Genomic DNA, 21359 nt, shown 5'->3' on the forward strand with positions numbered 1-21359 from the left:
GACCTGTCTTCCCTGGGTAGAATGCAGGTTCTCCACCTGGTGTCTGTGGTTGGGATTCACAGATTAAGAAACTGAAATTATATGTTAAAATTTGGGTAATGTGCCTTTTTTTGAGACATGGTCTTGCTCTGTTGTCCAGACTGGAGTGCAGTAGTGTGATCTTGGCTCACTGCAACCTCTGCTTCTGAGCTCAAGTGATCCTTTCACCTCAGCTTCCCTAGTAGCTGGAACCACAGGCATGCACCACCACCCTCAGCTAGGTTTAATTTTTTTTTTTTTTTTATACAGACAAGGTCTCATTATATTGCCCAGACTGGTCTCGAACTCCCAGGCTCGAGTGATCCTCCTGCCTTGGTCTCCTAAAGTGCTGGGATTACAGGCGTGAGCCCTGGCTCCTGGCCTAATGTGCTTTTTTGAGAGAAAAACATCCATAGTTTTCATCAGATTCTCAACATCCTGAAAGGTTAAAAACTTCTACTCCAACCAATTGAATATACCAGGTCTGATCTCCCTTAACTTTCTAGCCCTATACCTCCAACCTTATGATTACCCAAAACCATCTTTATCTGCTCTTCTCTGGGTTTGGAGGAAGTTGGGCCTCTCTCCCTGTTTATTCTGAGCCAGCCCACTATACATCATCCCGTATAGCCTTCCCGCTGGATCTGTTTTCTCTTAGTTACTCCAGCTCTCCCCTTCCATTGCTTCTTCCTGTCAAGCTGGCCTTTCTCACTCCTAAATGTACACATAACAGCAGCAGCAACGACACCCACAGGCCCCTCTGTATTCCTCTCTCGTTCTGTCTGTTCTCAGCTCATCCCTAGGCATTCCTAGTGCCTCCCTTCTGTGACCTCAATCAGTGTCCTGCACATATCTCTGTTCTCTGCTCACCATATTGCATAATGAGAGCTATTTCTGTGTCTCTGTCTCTCCCATTAGACTGTGAAGCTGAAAACCATGTCTTTTTTATTTTTGTATCTCTAGACCAGTTTCACACATTGTGGAAGCTTGATAAATATTTGCAGACAAGAACTATTAATCCATTTAGTTGTTCTTCTCTAGATCTTCTTTTCTTACCATGTTTTTTCTTGAGATAATCAAAACTAGAATAAGAAACAGGTTTTGCTTTTGCTTTTCTGAGAGGGAATCTCCCTCTGTCACTCAGGCTTGAGTGCAGTGGTGTGACCTCAGCTCACTGCAACCTCTGCCTCCTGGGTTCAAGTGATTCTCATGCCTCAACCTCCTGAGTAGCTGGGATTACAGGCATAGGCCACCACATCCAGCTAATTTTATATTTTTTTGAGGTAAAACCCTCATAAAAATAGAGATGAGGGTTTTTAGAAGAGATGAGGGTTTCACCATGTTGGCCAAGGCTGGTCTCGAACTCCTGACCTCAGACGATCCACCCGCGTTGGCTTCCTAAGGTGCTGGGATTATAGGCACGAGCCACTGTACCCGGCCAATAAACAGTTTTCTAGATAAACCCACCATAGGTTTGTCCAAGTGTAGCACAACTTTTTTTCTTTTGTATTTGTTTTTTCTCTTCCACTATCCAATATTCTACTAGCTTTTTTTTTTTTTTTTGGCTATAACTACATCCCTGTTTTTGCATTATAACTGAGAACTCAAAGCTTACACTCTAATAGGAATAATTTGTATTATTAAATGCCTAAATTGATGTCATTATTGCTCACACTGAAGTTCAGCTACTTACTAGGCAGTATAAACAAATTCATTTAGGAATATTTACCTATGTAAGGAAAAAAAAATACTTTCTCTGTTGTTGTTTTTTTTTTTTTTTTTTTTTTTTTAAAACAGAGTCTTGCTCTGTCACCCAGGCTGGAATGCAGTGGCACGATCTTGGCTCACTGCAACCTCTGCCTCCCGGGTTCAAGTGATTCCTGCCTCAGCCTCCCGAGTAGCTGGGACTATAGGCACGTGCCACCATGCCTGACTAAATTTTGTATTTTTGATAGAGACAGGGTTTTGTCATGATGGCCAGACTGGTCTTGAACTCCTGACAACAAGTGATCCTCCTGCCTGTGGAGGATCCCAAAGTGCTGGGGTTACAGGTGGGAGCCACCATGCCTGACCTATTCTATTTGGAATAATATATTTACAAGTTATGTAATGGCCATGTATGGGAGGCCAGCAGGATTACAGCATCATATGTGATTGCTAATTATAAACAACCATTTATTAAACAACGACCTCACCATAAGGCTTTAAGAAAACCTTTTCCAACTACTCTACGTCAGGCTTTTAACTGATTGTAGTTTCTTTTTTCTTGTTTTTGCCTACCTAGAATATGTTATCTTCTTTTGGTAACCATACCTCTAGTTTCCTTTAGGGAAACATTATGGTGCACAGAGGCTAGAGAACTGCAGAGCAGCTGAGGAATCCAGTGGCCCACCAATGTCCTCAACCAGTGATAATCGTCAGCTGGGAGTTGCTAACTTTAGGCCCCTTGGGCCTGAAGTTACGGTGAATCTGCTTTCCACTTTGGCTAACCTCTTTCCAAGCCCCCTGTCACTGGACATCTCATAGCCAAGAAACACAATTAATTGGCAGAGTCAGGTAGGCTTCCTTGCTATTGATTGGGCTGGAGCTGATTATCCTTCATATTTTTTTCATTTCCCTTTCTTCTTATTTTTTTTTAAGATGGAAAGGCTAAATAAATCATTTTGAATTGTACTCTGATTTATAAGTTGCAGCAGAATGTGGTGAATAAGCTGTGACAGCTCATTTCTCATCTACCTTGTTTGTGCTAAATGTACTTCTTGATGTCAGAGGATGTGATGGAAGCAAATCAGGAAGGGACGGGCAGGCATTTTAGAAACAGTGCCATCATACTGGGCAGCACCTACCCTGGCTGAGTCATCTCTGAAGCATGTCGATGTGAGCCTGTGCCCCCATCCCCTCTGCACATGAAAATTCATAACCATGAGACAGGACTAGCTGATATCTAATGAAAGAGGGTTCACATGGCCAAATGCTAACATTGGTAAACTTGTGATGAACAGACAGGTAGGTGGGTGAGACCCCAATTTGGTAAACACAGTGTCTATGCTCTCATTAGAAAACTGATGGGAATCAAAGGTGAGATGGGGCCATAGCAAGCATCAGATGTTTTTGCCTTTCTAGTATACGTTGTTTCCCATAACATTTCTACTTTCTTTTGGGGAGCTCTTCTGCCAAGTTCTTGGTCTAGGTGGTTTAGATAGAGTTTAACCCACCCTTTGGCTTCATGGGTGGAGATATGAACTAGCCTGGGTTATTGGGTGTTTTATCTCATGACCATGTGATTGATTTAGGATGAATAAGTGAGCAAAGGTAAACCAATTGGCATCAGTTCTTGGACATCAGCAGGAACTACTGGAAAAGAGCAGCTTTCTTTTCACTGGTTTGTTAAACTGGCAGAATGTCACTTTAGATGTGCTGCTATCCAGTTTGTCCCTGTCTAGGAAGCCCACCTGAGGTGAGGTCCACACAAAGGAAGGCAGGCCAAGGAGCAGAGACAGAATCCTGTGACACATTTTGGGCACCCAGATCCAGTTGTACCTGAAGCCAGGGCTACGGTCCGGACTTTTAATTACATGAGAGAATAAATCTTTATTTTTTCTTCCTTTTTTTGTTGTTCCTTTTTTTTTTTTAAATTATATTAAAAAAAATCTTTTAATTATTTTTTTGAGAAGGGATCTCACTCTGTCACCCAGGCTGGAGTGCAGTGCCACGAACATGGCTCATTGCAGCCTCAACCTCCCATCTCAGTCTCCCAAGTAGCTGACACTACAGGTACACACCATCATGCGCAGCTAATTTTTAAAATTTTTTGTACAGACATGGTCTCCTGTGTTGCTCAGGCTGGTCTCGAACTCCTGGCCTCAAACAGTCCTCCTGCCTTGGCCTCCCAAAGTGCTGGGATTACATGTGTGAGTCACTGCGCTTGGCCACGAGTGAATCAACTACTAAGCCAATCTGAGTTGGGTTGCTATTACTTGCTGCCAAGAGTTCCAATACACGAATCTTCTGAGGTCATAAGTGAGCCTGTCTACCAAAGTTGTCTGAGTACGTCTGTTAGCCACGTGGCTACAATAACAACCATCATTTATTGCTGGATTTTGTGCTTTTTTTTTTTCTTTTTTTTGGTTTCACTGTTGTTACCCAGGCTGGAGTGCAACGGCGCCATCTCGGCTTACCGCAACCTCTGCCTCCTGGGTTCAGGCAATTCTCCTGCCTCAACCTCCTGAGTAGCTGGGATTACAGGCACGTGCCACCATGCCCAGCTAATGTTTTGTATTTTTAGTAGAGACGGGGTTTCACCATGTTGACCAGGATGGTCTCAATCTCTTGATCTCGTGATCCACCCGCCTTGGCCTCCAAACTGCTGGGATTACGAGTGTGAGCCACCGTGCCTGGCTGTGCTAATTGTTTAAATATGTCAACTCATGTAATCCTGGTAACACCTTGTGAGTTGTTATTGCCCCATTTAAGAGACAAAGACAGTTGAAATTGATTAAGAAACTTTTTCAAGTTAACATCGCTACTGTTTACATCGGAATTGACTGCAGGCTGCTGTCTCAAAAGTTTATACCATGCTTAACCGGCATGGTGTAACTTCCATATGTTAATCAGGGCTTAGTTGCAAACAAAGTAATAAGCAGACCCAGAAGTTATATAAGCAGGAATGTCCATCCACACTGCAATCCTCCTCTAGAGAAGCCCCAGTCTGTCACAGCAGTTGACACCACTGATGCTTGGAACTGGGTGCCAGACATGCCAACTCTGCTGCTGTTGAAGATCTGGCCACATCCACTAACAGGCCTATCAGAAGATGTTTCTGGGAATGCCAACTTCTTCCCTATTCTCCCTTGGAATACCGATTGCATGTGGGTGCAGCTGATTGGCAGAGACCAGGCCACATACTTGTGCTCTAGCAGCAAGGGAGCCTGGGAAAATGAGTTTTGCCTTCTATCTTTTGAATCAAGAGGCTCAGTGGTCACAATCTGACAAAACAACATCTTTGATTCTAGAAATCTTAATCTTGATTCTATTAATCTTAATGTTAGATTCTAAACTGTGGTTTGACTATAAACATTTTAAATTTTAAGAACCTCTAGAAATGTCATGTTTGGGCCAAACCAAGTTTGATTCTCATACTTCAGAGTACACAGAATCACCTGGGCAGCTTGCCCCAAATAGATGGCCCAACCATCTATTGGGCTCACCCCCAAACCTACAGATGAAATCAAAACCTGATTGGTTGGGCACGGTGGCTCACACCTGTAATCCCAGCACTTTGGGAGGCCGAGGTGGGCGGATCACTTAAGATCAGGAGTTCGAGACCAGCCTGGCCAACATGGTGAAACCCCCGTTGTTACTAAAAATACAAACAATAGCCTGGTGTGGTGGTGCATGCCTGTAATCCTAGCTACTCAGGAGGCTGAGGCATGAGATTCACTTGAGCCTGGCAGCTGGAGGTTGCAGTGGGCCAAGATCACACCACTGCACTCCAGTCTGGGTAACAGGGTGAGACTCTGTCTCCGAAAAAAATCTGATAAGGTTAGGGCATCTATGGTTGTAATAAGCTCCCAGGGGATTCTGATGAACATCAGAGTTTGAAAGACATTGATTTTGCTGACAAAGCTGGTCATCATTTTTGTTCAATCATTACCTTCCATCTGCCTAAGCCTAGGTTATACACAGTTCTGGTAAATACTCAAAAGATGCAGCCCCACTGTGTGTTCATATATGCTCACTGGAAAGATTATAAATGTGATTTAAAAGAGCTCTTTATGATTTGCTGGTAGAAGGAAATACTCTGAAGCCATCTTTTCATATCATTTTCTTACAGGCAACACAGTATAATGGATTGATTAACATCTTACAAACTGACAGGTTAAGAGATAGTTTTAAATCTTTATTGATAAACTGTCATTTGACTGCAAACATTTTAAAATTTAAGAATCTGTTTTCAAATATGACCATTTTATTAACCTATATACAAGGCTGTTGGGGAAAAACACAAATTTAAATTCAATTAAAATGAAGACTGAAGAATGATCACAATTTCTAGATTTATTTGCTGGTCAATATTAAAAATTGTATCTGTACCTGTTATAAAAAGTAGCAATCTTAGGCTGATGATTAATTGCTTTTGTTAAGTGTGCAGTGTGAGTTAGGTATTATAGTATTATTTATCCTTAGTTGAGCAAAATGTGTTGCTTTCAGCCATCACCTAGAAAGACAAAAATCATCATGTTATATACATAAGCAACTTCATTTGTTCTTTTGTACCCAGTGATTAAAAAGGAACAAGTTGATTTTCATCTCAGAGCTCTGATTGTATGAAGATAAAACTAGTAGTAAATCCCTTATCATATAGCCTCTTTGGCCAACATTACCCCATCATAAAGAAAACAAATAGAAGCTCTATAAAGGACAGGACAGTGGTAAGTAATCAGAGGTATGAAAATGAGCTTTGAAATGCTTCTTTTCAATATTCTTGAAATTTGTCCAGATCTCAAAACAATGATGCAGCTTTTATTTGTAGCTTTTATTACTTGTCTTTCATACCTAGTTCTGCATGACTTTAGTGCTTTTTTATTTTTCCTTTTTAGAGACAGGGTCTCTCTCTAACTCCCTGGTTAGAGTGCAGTGGCACGTTCATACCTCACTGCAGCCTTGAATTCTTAGGCTCAAGTGATCCTCCTGCCTCAGCTTCCTGAGTAGCTGGGACTACAGATGCATGCCACCATGCCCAGCTAATTTTTTTTTTTTTTTTTTTTGAAACGGAGTTTCGCTCTTCTTACCCAGGCTGGAATGCAATGGCGCGATCTCGGCTCACCGCAACCTCCGCCTCCTGGGTTCAGGCAATTCTCCTGCCTCAGCCTCCTGAGTAGCTGGGATTACAGGCACGCGCCACCAGGCCCAGCTGATTTTTTGTATTTTTTTTAGTAGAGACGGGGTTTCACCATGTTGACCAGGATGGTCTCGATCTCCTGACCTCGTGATCCACCCGCCTCGGCCTCCCAAAGTGCTGGGATTACAGGCGTGAGCCACCGCGCCCGGCACAGCTAATTTTTTAATTATTATTTTTTCTTTAGATACAGGGTCTTGCCATGTTGCCCAGGTTGGCCTTGAACTCCTGGCTCTCAAGTGATCCTCCTGCCTTGGCCTCTTGAAGTGCTGGGATTACAGATATGAGCCACTGTGCCTGGTCTTTTGTTTCTTTTTAACATTTTTTTTTAACCTACTGTTATTTTTCTTTGTCAGCAAATACAGAAACTGGTATCTAAAAGTAAACTTACTTGCTTTTGAAATTATTACCTTAGCTGCCAAAGCAGTTATCTAAGACTTCAAAGTAACATGAACTGGTTAATTCCCCCAAGGAAAATAATCATAAGGTAGAGACCACCCTTTGTAGGTTACCTACAGCCCACTAGTGCTCCTGTTTTGTGCTCTCTCCCTTTTCAATGTTCTGCATTTCTGGGGCATTCAGTCATCTTATGTGGCCCCAAGTCAGCCAGGGACAAGGACCTTATAATCTGACTATTCCTCTTACAGACTTATCTATTTTAAAAGGTGCTGAAGAGAGGGCAAAGTGCAGTGACACTGAATTATCACTGGCAGTAGAATCTTGAGCACTGTAGCAGCTGGTTGGTAGATGTTTGAAGGATGAATGCTTTTAGGCATTCACTCAAGAGAAGTGACAATCCATTCTTCATAAAGCAAGTATTGCTGGTACTGGTGTTTGTTGCTATGCAACATAAAGTGATCATATATTTAGGAATATACAGTGAAAAACCAGAACATATAACAAGGGAGAGGGGATTATTTATAGGAACACATGTAAGTGCAGTGGTTCTTTTTTAAAAATTTAATTTCTATTTAGAGACAGGGTTTCACCATATTGGCCAAGGTAGCCTCGCACTCCTGGCTTCAAACAATCCTCCCACCTTGGCCTCCCAAAGTGCTGAGATTACAGGTGTGAGCTACCTTGTCTGCCCATAAGTGCAGTGGTTCTTAAACTTGAGTTTACAAAGAATGGCCTGGGATAATTGTTAAAAGTGAAGATTCTGATTCTAACCCCAAAGATTCCTATTCAGTAGGTGTGGGCCTGGAGATTTGCATTTAAGTGAACTCCTAGGTGATTCTGATAGAAATGGTTAAAGGATTACAAATTAAGAGACAGACTCATCTACTGTATTTTTCAGTCCCTAAGTAAAAACATGCTACTATGTCCAGAATTCTAAAGACTTGACTAATAATTGTTGAATTCATCTGGTGCTATTCAGTTCTTAAAAAGAATGTAAATAACCCTCAATAATTTGGCCCAGGAGGAAACAAGTAATTTATAAGCTCTGAAAAAAACAGCTATTCTTAAATATTTATGGTTTTAATGATAAAGTATAGGCTTAATGTTCAGTTCAATGTATTAATGTTCCCACATACAGCATGTTTGCAGAGAAAGGGCCTAAGAGTGAATTCAGACATATTTGGGAATTCTGAAAGGCGAGCAGGGTAAACCTTTGGTGTAAGAACCATCTGGCCAACTCCAATGTCACGTTTATAACTTGGTTAAGTAGTATTCTCCATTGGAGGCTGAGTGCACTGGTTCACGCCTGTAATCCCAGCACTTTGGGAGGCCAAGGCAGTTGGAGCACTTGAGGTCAGGAGTTCAAGAACGGCCTGGCCAACATGGTGAAACCCTGTCTCCACGAAAAGTACAGAAAATAGAGGCAGGCACCTGTAATCTCAGCTATCAGGAGGCTGAGGCAGGAGAATCACTTGAACCTGGAAGGCAGAGGCTGCAGTGAGCCAAGATTGCACCATTACACTTCAGTCCGGGCAACAGAGTGAGACTCTGTCTCAAAAAAAAGTATTCTCCACTGAGAAGCTCCTTTTACCTCCCGGGACTGGGTTAGATGCCCTTATATAGGCTTCATAGTATCAGTAACAAGACCCAACCCTGAGCCATTATATTTCTCACAATATACCTGCCACACTGGTGTAGTTCTTCAAACACCAAAGAACTACTGCTTCAGGGCATTTGCATATGTGATCAGTCACTTTTGACGCTGTTAGCTTCTTTTTATTTTTTAAGTTTCAGCTTAAATGACACATCTTCAGAGACTTCTTATTACCCTAACTAAAGAGAATTCCCATTCTCAACCACTTGTTCTAGTCTCTCACTACTCTGTTTTCTAACACCTATCAACAATGTGCAATTAACTTGATCTTTTTTACTCAGATCTTTTTTTGCCCTCCCCCTAGAATATAAAATCACAAATCAAGGAATCTGCTTTACTTATCTGTGAATACCATGTAAGTGACCAGCACAGTATCTTCTTGCAGGGAGGAGGACTATGCCTGCCTGGTTCACCATTGTGTTCTTAGCACCTACCACATACTGAGGCATTTAATAAATTTTTATTGAATAAATTAACAAACATATAAGTTCCTCAAAAAATACTTACTATAGGGAAATGATCTGAGAAAGCAAAGGCTCTCTTTTTGACCCTACATGTTCAGATTCCTATCATTCAACACTTAGCTTTTAATGTTGCAAAGCATCTTTTTTGGTCACTTTCAATTTGGGAGGTAGACAGACCAAACCAAACCAAAAAATCTCATAATTAAACAATCCAGAAAAAATCCTACCCACTGTTATATGTCCTGAGATATGAGGAACAATGGAATCTTGGTTGTAACACAGTGCCATCGTGCTCTTAAGAGCATTTCCAGTTTGCCTGCCTTGTGTTTCTAAATAAACAAATATCTGTATAGTTACATTAGGATAATGAAAATCTGGCAAGTGAGTTGGAGTTAAAAGTTGTTGTTGTTGTTGTTTACAATAGCCTACAATGACCTGGTTGGCCGGAATAAACCTTTACAGAATATTCTCTACCAATGCTGCCTGCTTCAGAAAAGCTAGTAACATTAAAACAAAACAAAAATAAAAATTACAACTTCTCAGATATAGATAAAACTTTATTTACACATAAAAAATTACACTTCAGGAATTCTGTTTCTATAAACAGTCTCTTAGTAAAGCTGAAAATGAAAAGGTTGAAAGGGGCAGTGAACAGCTTTTTAATTGTGCACATACTGCAGTCACAAACAAGTTTTTAAGCTGCAAAAAACACCTCTTCTAAGTGGCATGAGCTTTTGAAACTGCAGACTTAAATCTCACAATGGCATCAAAAGCCAAAGAAAAATAAAACAATACTCTGAAATAGAAGACTTGGCTGTCGATGTTAATTGGGGGCTATCTCTAACTACTTTCTACCATGTTAATTCTTCCTCTTAGGTGTAATTCAACAAATAACTTTTTTCTAATAATACCTATCACTGCATGGAAAAAGTGAAAAGAGAAGTGATAAGGGCCTCCTGTAAGTATAGTAGTTTAATATTAACATTATCTACCCTCCATAAAAACCAAAAAATGTCATAATGTTTTGGGATCAAATTATTTATACAATAACCACAGATATATTCTAAAGCAGGTAAGCCTTGGTACCACGCAAATCTCAACCTCACTTCTAAATAAGTCGTTAATTCAAAGAATCATTCAATGTTAAAATGATAAATTAAATGTCAAGTTATTGCTACATCTAAACCAGATTAAAAATTCTTAGATCAGGGCTTTTTTTTTCCTTTTTAAGAGCAAGACTTAATTTACTATGTTGTGCCCAACACAAAAAGGATTTCATTTATCTACTAAGACGGTCTTATTAGGGGTGTAGCCACCATCTCCCTTTTTTTGTTCAACTCTCTTTACTTCCACACCTGCTAAAACCAATAACCCCACCATTTACTTACCGGTAATGTGGTTACTATTTGAAACATCTAAATCTATTGAAGATGACAATTTAGAGAGCTGGACAAAATCATGTAATTTCAAGTATTACAAACTTAAATGGCACCTTCAATGGTAAGAACATTAAAAGTATCTACTCCATTATATGAATGTAGTGTTACTCTTTTTTTTTTTTTTTTAAATATGGATTGCTTCACAAATTTGCGTGTCATCTTTGCACAGGGGCCATGCTAATTTCTGTATCGTTCCACTTTTTAGTATATGTGCTGCTGAAGCGAGCACCAGTGTTACTCTTTTTTTCTCCTTCATTTCTAAATTTCAAAAGAGGCCACAGTCCCGTGACACTTGGCCAAGAAATGTAGGAAATTAAAAAGTTATTTTAAAATGTCTCCTGCCAGATGGATAGATTTGATTCAGTTAGGCCTTTTGCAGCTTTGAAAGTGGGGAGGGGATGAAATAATGAATATCTTTCCATCCTGTGCAGTAACTACTTTGTCCTTTTGTTGTCAGTATTTTTGAATTGGGATTAGTCCCTCCATGAGGCAAAACAATCTCTGAAACTGGCCTTACATTTTGTTAAAACTGTCCTCAGGTTGGCACAAAAGAGCACTAGCTCCAAGGCCAGTAAGGTGGTAACTCCTGGAAGCATTAGGCGGAAAGCAGAGGTTTCTCTTCTTTATGCCAAGGTCATGGTCACTCCAAAGGTGAGGCATAAAACAGTAACTACGTAACACAGAAATATCCCTATTCTCTTTAAAGTAGGAAAACAAACCAAAATAAGTCTTCAAAGATAACATTTTTACTTTAAAAAATACAAATTTCTCAAAAATATATGTTAAGAATTTACATAAGGAAGAAGAGCTAGAAAATACTTTTTCCTTTCATTGGGAAAAAACGATAACAAAATTAAATGAATGCAATGGAAATACTCTTGTACAAAATTTTGTGTTCAGAAAATATTGCTCATTAAAAATGACATTTTTAGTCAAAATGTAGCTCTGTTCAATTCTGAGTAGACAAGAAACTTTTAAAATTTGCTTAGGAGAATAACTCATCTTTTTAACAGCAATGCTCCTTTAGTTCACTATGGTTTACATTGATGCTATGGAAAAAATATATTGTACTGCTATTACAAGAGGAAGAATAATTTGTACCATCATATAAACAGTTTACTCGATTTTCATAAAGCTTACATGAACTGGGAATCAGAATCTTTTTCCACTAAAAATTTGTGTCTCATCAAAACTAGAATACCAGTGGAACAATTGGGATTAATCTGCAAGAAAATATAACTTATAGAATTGGCATTTATTTAACAATAGTTTAATAGTTTAAATAGAATTTCTCATCTTATAAATATATTATTTTTAGAGGCAGTGCTTAAAGCATTACAAACTTATAATACTCCCAATTAGGGGGGTTATAATAAATTTTCCATTTCCATTTTTGTATTTGTGGATTAATTTTTTTCTATTCATAATTGATATAAAAGATATGATCCCCCTAAATTAGCTACAAACTGTTAAGTACAGTATATAAATGGGTAAAGTGAGATCATCCCAAAGCAAAGTTCCAGGACTCAGAAAGCTTTGGCTGAGATCACAGAGACTGAGTCTTGCAGATTTCACGCTGCTAACAGTTAATGGCATACTTGTCCTGATTGCCTCCCCTAGAAATACTAACTACTAAAGTTGCAAAAACCAAAATCATTTTTCCTTAGCGCATGAGATAACCCAGAGATCTTTCTGACTTAAAAACAATTCAAGAAATGAAACAACAAATAAAAAGCCCTGAGTGCTAAAACAAGCAAACTGATTATAAAACAGACAAAACTCCATACCCTCTGTTTTCAAGTAAATTTGTATTCACTGGCTGCAGTTTAAAGGGAAAAAACAACCACTTTCAAAATCATGTGTTTACAGGAAGGACTTGACACACTCACTCTAGAACAGGTCAGGTATACTTGATGAGGAGATCCAGGCTGTCGTAGAGATTCGGCGGTCAGTCCTGATCAGACCTTAGAGGGTACTTGTGAGACAACATGAAAATCAGGGGGAATGGAAGCCTCTTAAAATAATTATTGGAAGAAAAGCCCATACTTCCACAGAAGCTAAAGGCACATAGAATATTCCGTTCTACCAAAGAAACATTAGTTTTATGTTTCCACATGACCTTAAAAGGACACACGGAACAAGGCAAATTTGTGTGGTTTTTAAGACTAAAGTAATCTCTAATCTTAAGAAGCCAAAAACAAAGATGGACAAAGAAAATTCTTCAACTTTTCTTCATTGCATAGGGAAATCCCCCTGAGGTAAAAATAAGAAAACTCAGTAAGTTGGAAATATTTCTAAATTTGACTGTATTTTCCTCAAAAATCTGATTTGAATATTGATATAGGTTTCATACAATTAAAAATCATAAAGATTTTAAGAAGCAACCTCAGCTTTTATGTAATTTCTTTTCTTCTTTTCCTTTTCTTTCTTTTTTGAGATGGAGTCTCTCGCTCTTGCTGCCCAGGCTAGAGTGCAGTGGCTTGATCTTGGCTCACTGTAACCTCTGCCTCCCGGGTTCAGGCAATTCTCCTGCCTCAGCCTCCTGAGTATCTGGGATTGCAGGGGTGTACCACCATGCCCAGTTAATTTTTATTTTTATTATTTTTATTTTTAGTAGAGACAGAGTTTCACCATGTTGGTCAGGCTACTCTTCCAACCTCAGGTGACCCACCTGCCTTGGCCTCCCAAAGTGCTAGGATTACAGGCGTGAGCCACTGTGCCTAGCCTCTTTTTTTTCTTTGAAAGAGATGAGGTCTCACTTTGTTGCCCAGGCTGGAGTACAATGGCACAATCACAGCTCACTGCTGCCTCAAATTCCTGGGCTCAAGGGATCCTCCTGCCTTAGCCTGCTGAGTAGCTGGGACTATAGGTGTGCTCCATTGCACCTGGCTAGTTTTTTTTTTTTTTTTTTTGGTAGATATGGGGTCTCACCATCTTAAGCAGGCTGATCTCAAACTACTGGGCTCAAGTGATCCTACCACATTGGTCTCCCAAAGTGTTGGGATTACAGGTGTGAGCCACTGCACCCAGCTTTATGTAACTTCTTAATCACTATTCTGAACCCTTGTCAGATTGGGCTATGGATGAATATTGGAAGAGTTTTGAACCTTAACTTATAGGGGACCTTTTAAAGCAATAAACATTTTCTTGTTGGGATTTTGTTTAACATACAAACTACCAGCAAGCCTCCTTTCTTCATCTTTAATAAAGCAGGCATATTTACCCAAGCATCAATCCACACCTTCCTTTGCTATTTCTTACAAGCTGAATTTTTATTTTAGCATTTTAAATAGCAATATCCTATTAGGTTATTATGACGGAAAGGCTATTTTTTCTAGCAAGCCATATTTTTCAACCCACAAGGCTGACTTTTCTAAAACCACAGTTTACTTATTAAAAAATATATAATTTTTAATCTATTGTAAAAAGAAATTGACTTCAGCACAATTATTAAAGACAACAGAATTTTGAAAATTTCACATTGATCAGTATTAAAATATACCTCACTGAAATATACTTACTTATAAAAACATATTGCCTTTGCCATGTGAAAATCTGGTGTTTAGTTCTCTAGATTTTTTTATTAGGGCTTTTTTTTGAGCTTCATCAAACCGATTAACCTTGAGATCCTTATCACGGTCAAATGGTATTCTTTCTTGAGGCTTATTTTTGTCTTCAGCAGCCTTACTCTTTAACTTTTTATGATGTATGTCCATAAGAGATTCTGATCTTTTTGATTCCTGGAGAGAACAGGAGAGCAAAAATAAAAACTATAGTTTGTGTAGATTACTGATAAATATGATCATGAAACGGAATAATTAGATAGTAATGGTATACATTAAGGAGGGCTACTTATAAACCCCAATAGTTTTTTTCCCCCAAATTCAAGACAGCATTTATAAAGAAAATACATAATGAAAAGCATTATGGTTATTTAAATATTAGACATCAGGGTACAAACCAAGAACAGGGTTGTGAAAGAAAAAGCAATTATATTGTCACTTCATAGATTTGCTGGTCTTTGAAAGCTATATTGATGGATAGGAAGGGAAGGCACAGCCAGGCTGAAGCAAAAACAAAGGTAAAAGACAAGAGCAAAGATGTGGCAAAATTCAAGGCCTGTGCAGCATATGTTGGCATGCTCCATAGCTAATTTTTGTTCCTTTCAGTTTTCTGTTCTTTCTCTTTTTCCCTTAACTCCCTCATTTTTCTTTTCTTCTTAGCTAGGGTAGGTGTTCACATTTTCAGATGTATTTAGGAAGACAAGGTCTGAGCAAAAACAATTGATTTAATAAACTAAGGATTACAGACCTCTGAGTACTGACTAAGGTAAAGGATAGAACAGTCTTGGATGGAAGGAGCAAGGAAGGGGATGGAAAGGAGATATAGGTAGTACAGATCAGCAGCCTTCAAACTGGGGAATAGAGTTTGTGGAGGATGAAGGCATGGGTAATTTTACGGTTATTTTTCCATGATTCTCTACTTCTTCATGTAGTCTTTCTTACAAGTGATTTGGCCTAGACTGCATCTTGTGTATAAGGTAGCAAAAAGCAAACAAAAATGGAGAACTAAAGATGGCAGGTTTCAATGTACCAATTCCTTATATTAGTAAGTTAAACATCAATAGAGACAGAGGAATACATTAAATCACTGGACTATTATACAAGCAATCAAAACAATTCAAGTGCTCAAATTCATGATGATAAAAGAAATAAACTTTAATATCAGTTGTTTCAAGTGTACTACTGTTGGTCTGATTTAGGATAATTTGCACACTGTGACACACAGGACCAAATTAGTGCTAAATTATAGTAAAATAAAAATGCCTAGAGGCAGTCAATTCACTGAAAATCAAAAGCTGAAACTGATTGATGTAAGAGATTAATCTGCTAAATTACTAATTTGCTGATTTACCATATTTAATCATTTAACACAAATGTTTGCATTTTCTAACAATTTACAATATTTAGAGCATTTTTTATTTATTAAAAAATTTTTTTTAGAGACAGGGTCTTGATCTGTGTAGACCCTGCCATGAAGTGCAGTGGTGTGGTCATAGCTCACTGTAACCTCAAACTCCTAGGCTCAAGTGATCCTCCAACCTCAGCCTCCCAAGTAGCTGGGACTACGAGTTAATTTTTTACCTTTTTATTTTGGTAGAGATGGGGTCTCACTATATTGCCCAGGGTGGGCTTTAACTCTTGGCCTCAGGAGATCCTCCCTTCTGAGTCTCTCCCAAAGTGCTGGGATTACATGTGTGAGCCACCATGGCTAGCCATGAGCAATTCATTTTAGAATAAGATGGGTTTGTAATGGCTTTTGAAAACGAATGCCAAACTTCTTGACTGGTTTTTATTTTGTCTTCATTGAAGTATTTTAAAAACTGCTCAATTTATCAAAAGCTGAGGTTTCTAGAGTGGTTTAGTCTTAAGGCTATATTAATACTTTGAATAGAAAGTATCTGGAATTTCATCATGAGTAGAACCCTAATTTTTTGGATGTATTTTAAAGTAAATTGTAAACATCGCTACATGTCCTCCTAAATACCGAAGCATGCATTTAATCTGAGTTCAATATTTGTTTATACATTTTTAAGACAAATGTACATATGATGAAATGCATAAATATTAAGTGTATAGTCAGTGAGTTTTATAGTTCAAACTTCAATCAAGATCTGGAACCTTTCTATCACTTCAGGCATAGGAAAGTATGCTGTTTCCTGGTCAAATTCCATACCCCTATTCCAACTACTAGCATTCTAATTTTTTTCCACCATAGATTGATTTTGCTTATTTTAGAGCTCCGTATAAACGCAAGAAGAAGTATGTACTTGCTTGTGTAAGACTTCTTTCACTCAGCATAATGACTCTGAGATTCATCCATGTTTTACTTATTATTATTATAAAGGAAAATAATGTGTTCCTTTTTATTGGCGAGTAGTTTCATTTATACCACAGTTTGGTTTTCTCTTACTGATAAACACTTGAGCTGCTTACTGTATTTAACTATTACAAATAAAGCATCTATGAAATTCTTGGATAAGTTTTTTTGTGGCTATTAAGAACAACATATTCAACTCTTTGTGTGGATATGTTTTCATTTTTCTTAGGTAAATACCCAGAAGGAAAATAGCAGGGTACGTCTGTTTAGTTTGATAAGAAATGCCAGTTCGGAAAAAGGCTTATCTTATTTATTTTCAGCCATTGGTCTTTTCTCACATAATTCGTTATGGCTCTAAATTTTCCCTCTAAATACCACTTCATATGGCATCCCACCCATTTTGATATGTTGTATTTTTGTCATTCAGGTCTATGTTTTCTAACTGCCGTTATCGTTTTTTCTTTGATGCAAAATTTAAATTTTTGAGTTTTTCTGATTTCCAGTTTTTAAGTTATTCTGAACCCAAACTTCAATTCTTTGTGGTCAGAGAATTTGGTTTGAATGATAGTAATTCCTTCAATTTTGTTGAGACTTGACTTTTGAGCTAGTAAGTTTTCATGAATACTCCAAGTGGGCTGAGTTTTTTGTCAATTTCCAAAAATGTTTTAAGCATGCTTCACTGTGGTACTGTTCAACATATATACAATAAATCAAGCTAACTATATTTTAGAGCATGGAATTTTCTTTAGTTAATATACTGGGAACAGAAAATAATTTTCCTAAATACCTTTCAGGGACCAACAGGTTCAGTAATTTACATTTATTCTTTGAGCTGGGACATTTATCATTTTCTTTTTGTGCAGGCACCATCCAACATTTACCATTTTTTTAAAAGACAGAATATAACAAAATAATATGCCAAATGAATACTGACCATTAAGTTTGTAAATTTAGATTGAACTGCATTCAAAAAACATTTTTTCTCCCATATTTAAATATTTATTATACAACTTTCCAAATCTGCTTATAATTTAAACATTTATAAATGGAGGCTCTCCATAAGTGAGTAGGGTTCTTGCTTTCGCTCATCAAGTGCTACCTATCATCTCTAGTAATTAGATTTTTGCTAATTTAATAAGTAAAATTTGAATTGGAAGACACAGAAGAACTTTATACAAATACATATATATGTTGCATATGTATTTTTATACATTTATCCTGAAAAGTTTTTTTCAGAATAGATGTATAAAAAGTGCATGGTAAAGAGGCAGACATATCAAAGAAAGAGAAATAGGTAAAAAAAACAAAAAAAAAAAACAAAAAAAAAACAAAACTAAAAGAGGAAAAAGGCTATATATTTTGTTTCTGGCTTTTTTTTTTTTTTTTTTTTTTGAGACAGAAGGCAGGGAAGGCCTTCAAGTGATCTTCCCACCTCAGCTGGCGAATTAAAAAATTTTTTTTTTAGAAACATGATCTTGATATGCTTCCCAAGCTGGTCTTGAACTCTTGGCCTCAAGTGATCTCCTGCCTCAGCCTCCCAAGTAAGCTGGGATTATAGGCAAGAGCCATCACACCTGGCTCTACACATCTTATTTTCTTACTTACATTATATGAAGATACCTGCTCAGCCAGTCTCTTATCTCTTCCTGATAATACATGTTCTTCATCTTTCTTATTTGATGACTTCCTTGCTTCTTGTGTTTCCTGAGGAATGAACACAGATAACACACTATTGAATCATAAAATTAAGATAAAATAAAAAATATTATTTTTACTCAGATTAAGTAACAAGAGACACAACCAAGCCAGGCTTGTGAAATCCCTTCTGATTAGAAATATTAACATACTTGGTCAGGCATAGTGGTTCATGCCTGTAATCCTAGCACTTTGGGAGGCCGAGGCAGGTAGATCACCTGAGGTCAGGAGTTCAAGACCAGCCTGGGCAACATGGTGAAACCTTGTCTCTACTGAAAATACAAAAGTTAGCCAGGCATGGTGGTGGGTGCCTATAATCCCAGTGACTCAGGAAGCTGAGGCAGGAGAATTGCTTGAATCTGGGAGGCAGAGACTGCTGTGAGCTGAGATTGCAGCATTGCACTCTAGCCTGGCAGATGGAGTGAGACTCAGTTTCAAACAAACAAACACACAAACAAACAGAAAACCCTGAAATATTAACATATTTGATAAGGGATCAGTAACTGCTCTAGTCTATGATTTTCTTGAATACAAGGAAAAAAAAAATACCCCAATCAATCACCCTATTTATTGAACTTCTATATCTCACTAACAATGGTGAGATATAGAAGTGAAAATAAGGCTTAAAAATGAACACAGATAACACACTACTGAATCATAAAATTATAAAATATCCTACATTACTGCTTTCAAAAATAATAAAATCAGCATGGAGGGAAAAAAAACAGAGAAAAAGAAATAAAAGGTGTATATTTTGAAAAAAAAAATGCATTTATTCACAGATCCTAGCACTATGTAGCAAACTGTGGACTATGTAGGAAACTCCAAAGAATTTACCAAAAAAGCTCCTGGAACTACTAAGCAAGTATAGCAAAGCTGCAGGATACAAGGTCAATACATACAAATACAGCAGCAAGAGGCCGGGTGTGGTAGCTCACGCCTGTAATCCTAGCACTTTGGGAGGCAGAGGCAGGTGGTCTGCCTGACCTCAGGAGTTTGAGACCACCCTGGGCAACATGTGAAAGCCTCTCTCTACTAAAATACAAAAAATTAGTTGAGTGTGGTGGCAAGTGCCTGTGGTCCCAGCTACTTGGGAGGCTGAGGTACAAGAACTGCTTGAAGCTGGGGGCTGAAGGTTGCAGTCAGCTGAGATGGCGCCACTGTACTCCAGCCTGGGTGACAGAGCAAGACTCTGTCTCAAAAAAAACCCAAAACATTATATATATATATATATAATATATATATGCAAGAAGAAACTGGCATTTAAAACAAAACTATCATTTATATTAGCACACACACACATGAAGTACCTAGTCTAACATATTTTAATTAGAAAAAATGTTAGAGTGATATTCTAGAGAATATGCTCCCAACCAGGAATGGGGAAGGCCCATATAAAAACTACTGAAAACCACTGGTCTCTAAGAATATATATATATATATATATATATATGCACACATACACACATATTTTTGAGATGGAGTCTCCTGTTACCAGACTGGAGTGCAGTGGCACAATCTCAGCTCACTGCAACCTCTGCCTCTCAGGTTCAAGTGATTCTCCTGCCTCAGCCTCCAGAGTAGCTGGGATTATGGGCGGCCACCACCACGCCCAGCTAATTTTTGTATTTTTCGTAGAGATGGGGTTTCATCATGTTGGCCAGGATGGTCTCAATCTCTTGACCTCATAATCACTCTGCCTCAGGCCCCCAAAGTGCTGGGATTACAGGGGTAAGCCACTGCAACCAGCCTCTAAGCACATTCTTATATTGCTTTTATTTGCTTAGGAAAACTAAGGAGACCTCATGGACTAAAACAACACTGTATTTAATAAAGCAAGTTAAAAACATAGAAATAGCTCATTTCTACATTTTCCTGGAAAATAGATGCTTTTGCTTATAAATATTAAAAGAAAAGTGATGTTATGGTATAATGGAGATAAAAACCTAACCATTTAATATTAAAAGGTAGTAGATATTGTCGAGAGTGGGAAGCGATGAGGTAACTGATCTCATTCAATTAATGTATGTAAAACATTTTCATTACTTTCTAAAGAGCAATCTTATTTCTTTGAGGTCACATTGGCTAAATTAATGTGAGAACAGTAGAGGTATGAGAGGTATGCTGGAAAAACAAATATAAGAAGTAGGATGGAGTGGAGAGGACCTATCAATAAGGAAATATGGCTAACATCTGTCATAAAAATTAGTTGTGAACTTTACACAGGATCAAAGACGACAGAAAATGAATAGCTCTGTGATACTATCTAGTTTGTGACATAAATATAAGTCTGTGGTACTATACTCTGTAATATAGTATTCTATAAAATTTAAGAGGTATTAATCATCCCTTTATGAGTCCACTGCAAATACTAAACAAAACATTTCAGCACAGAAAAGAATGACCAGGTTTAAAGAACTCAGTCACAGGGATTATAAAATCTCTTAAGTTCAAACAATACAGGTTTCCATGTGTTCCATTATTCCATGGTATTTTCCTCCAAGGAAGACTCCCTGTATACCTGGCTGTAAGCTAGACATTCATCTACAATGAGAAACAGAAGGATATAAAAAAGAACAAATAAATACAGACACAAATAAAAAGACCATGTAAGCAAGGGAATTAACTGTCTTTTTGGAGATAATTTTAGAGGCTAAATTATAAAAACTCCAATAAATAATTTTTATTTCAAAACCAGCTAAGAAAGAATAAGCATTCCAACACCAGCATTTCAAGGTTTTTGTGGCCCTCTTGGATCCACATCCTTGCTGCCTCTCCTGCCCCCATGTGTGTTGGTTCACCTCACCTTCCTATTACAGCTCTCAGATTCTTTTTAATCTTAGGACAAAAGAGCAATTATGTATGATGCCGCCCAATATGCAGGCAGGGTGCTCAAGTGTGGAGTCTGCTCT

General features: G+C 38.1%; 1 protein-coding gene and 1 non-coding gene across 4 annotated transcripts in view; both read right to left on the bottom strand.

The window, feature by feature from the left end:
* Positions 1-5896: 5896 nt before the first annotated feature.
* Positions 5897-21359, bottom strand: part of GPALPP1 (GPALPP motifs containing 1) — a 39803-nt gene continuing 24340 nt past the window's right edge. The window contains exons 7-10 of one of the 3 annotated variants that reach the window (XR_004273954.1): positions 18358-18456; positions 14394-14612; positions 6112-6235; positions 5897-6006 (exon numbers count right to left, since the gene is read on the bottom strand). Coding sequence is in view for 2 of the 3 variants with exons in the window: in XM_032294738.1 (XP_032150629.1) it covers positions 14394-14612; positions 18358-18456 (318 nt within the window). In the remaining variant the exon portion in view is untranslated. Of the gene's footprint in view, positions 6236-9969; positions 13126-14393; positions 14613-18357; positions 18457-21359 lie in introns of those variants that run through there. The other 2 variants (XM_032294738.1, XM_032294737.1) reach the window with 2 other exon arrangements.
* LOC116562566 lies at positions 10997-11101 on the bottom strand. The gene has a single exon (XR_004274018.1). It is a non-coding gene; the product is annotated as a U6 spliceosomal RNA (small nuclear RNA).

The sequence above is a fragment of the Sapajus apella genome, unplaced genomic scaffold (assembly GCF_009761245.1).
Source record: "Sapajus apella isolate SASKATOON/1434 unplaced genomic scaffold, GSC_monkey_1.0 scaffold32, whole genome shotgun sequence".
NCBI classification, from domain to species: domain Eukaryota; kingdom Metazoa; phylum Chordata; class Mammalia; order Primates; family Cebidae; genus Sapajus; species Sapajus apella.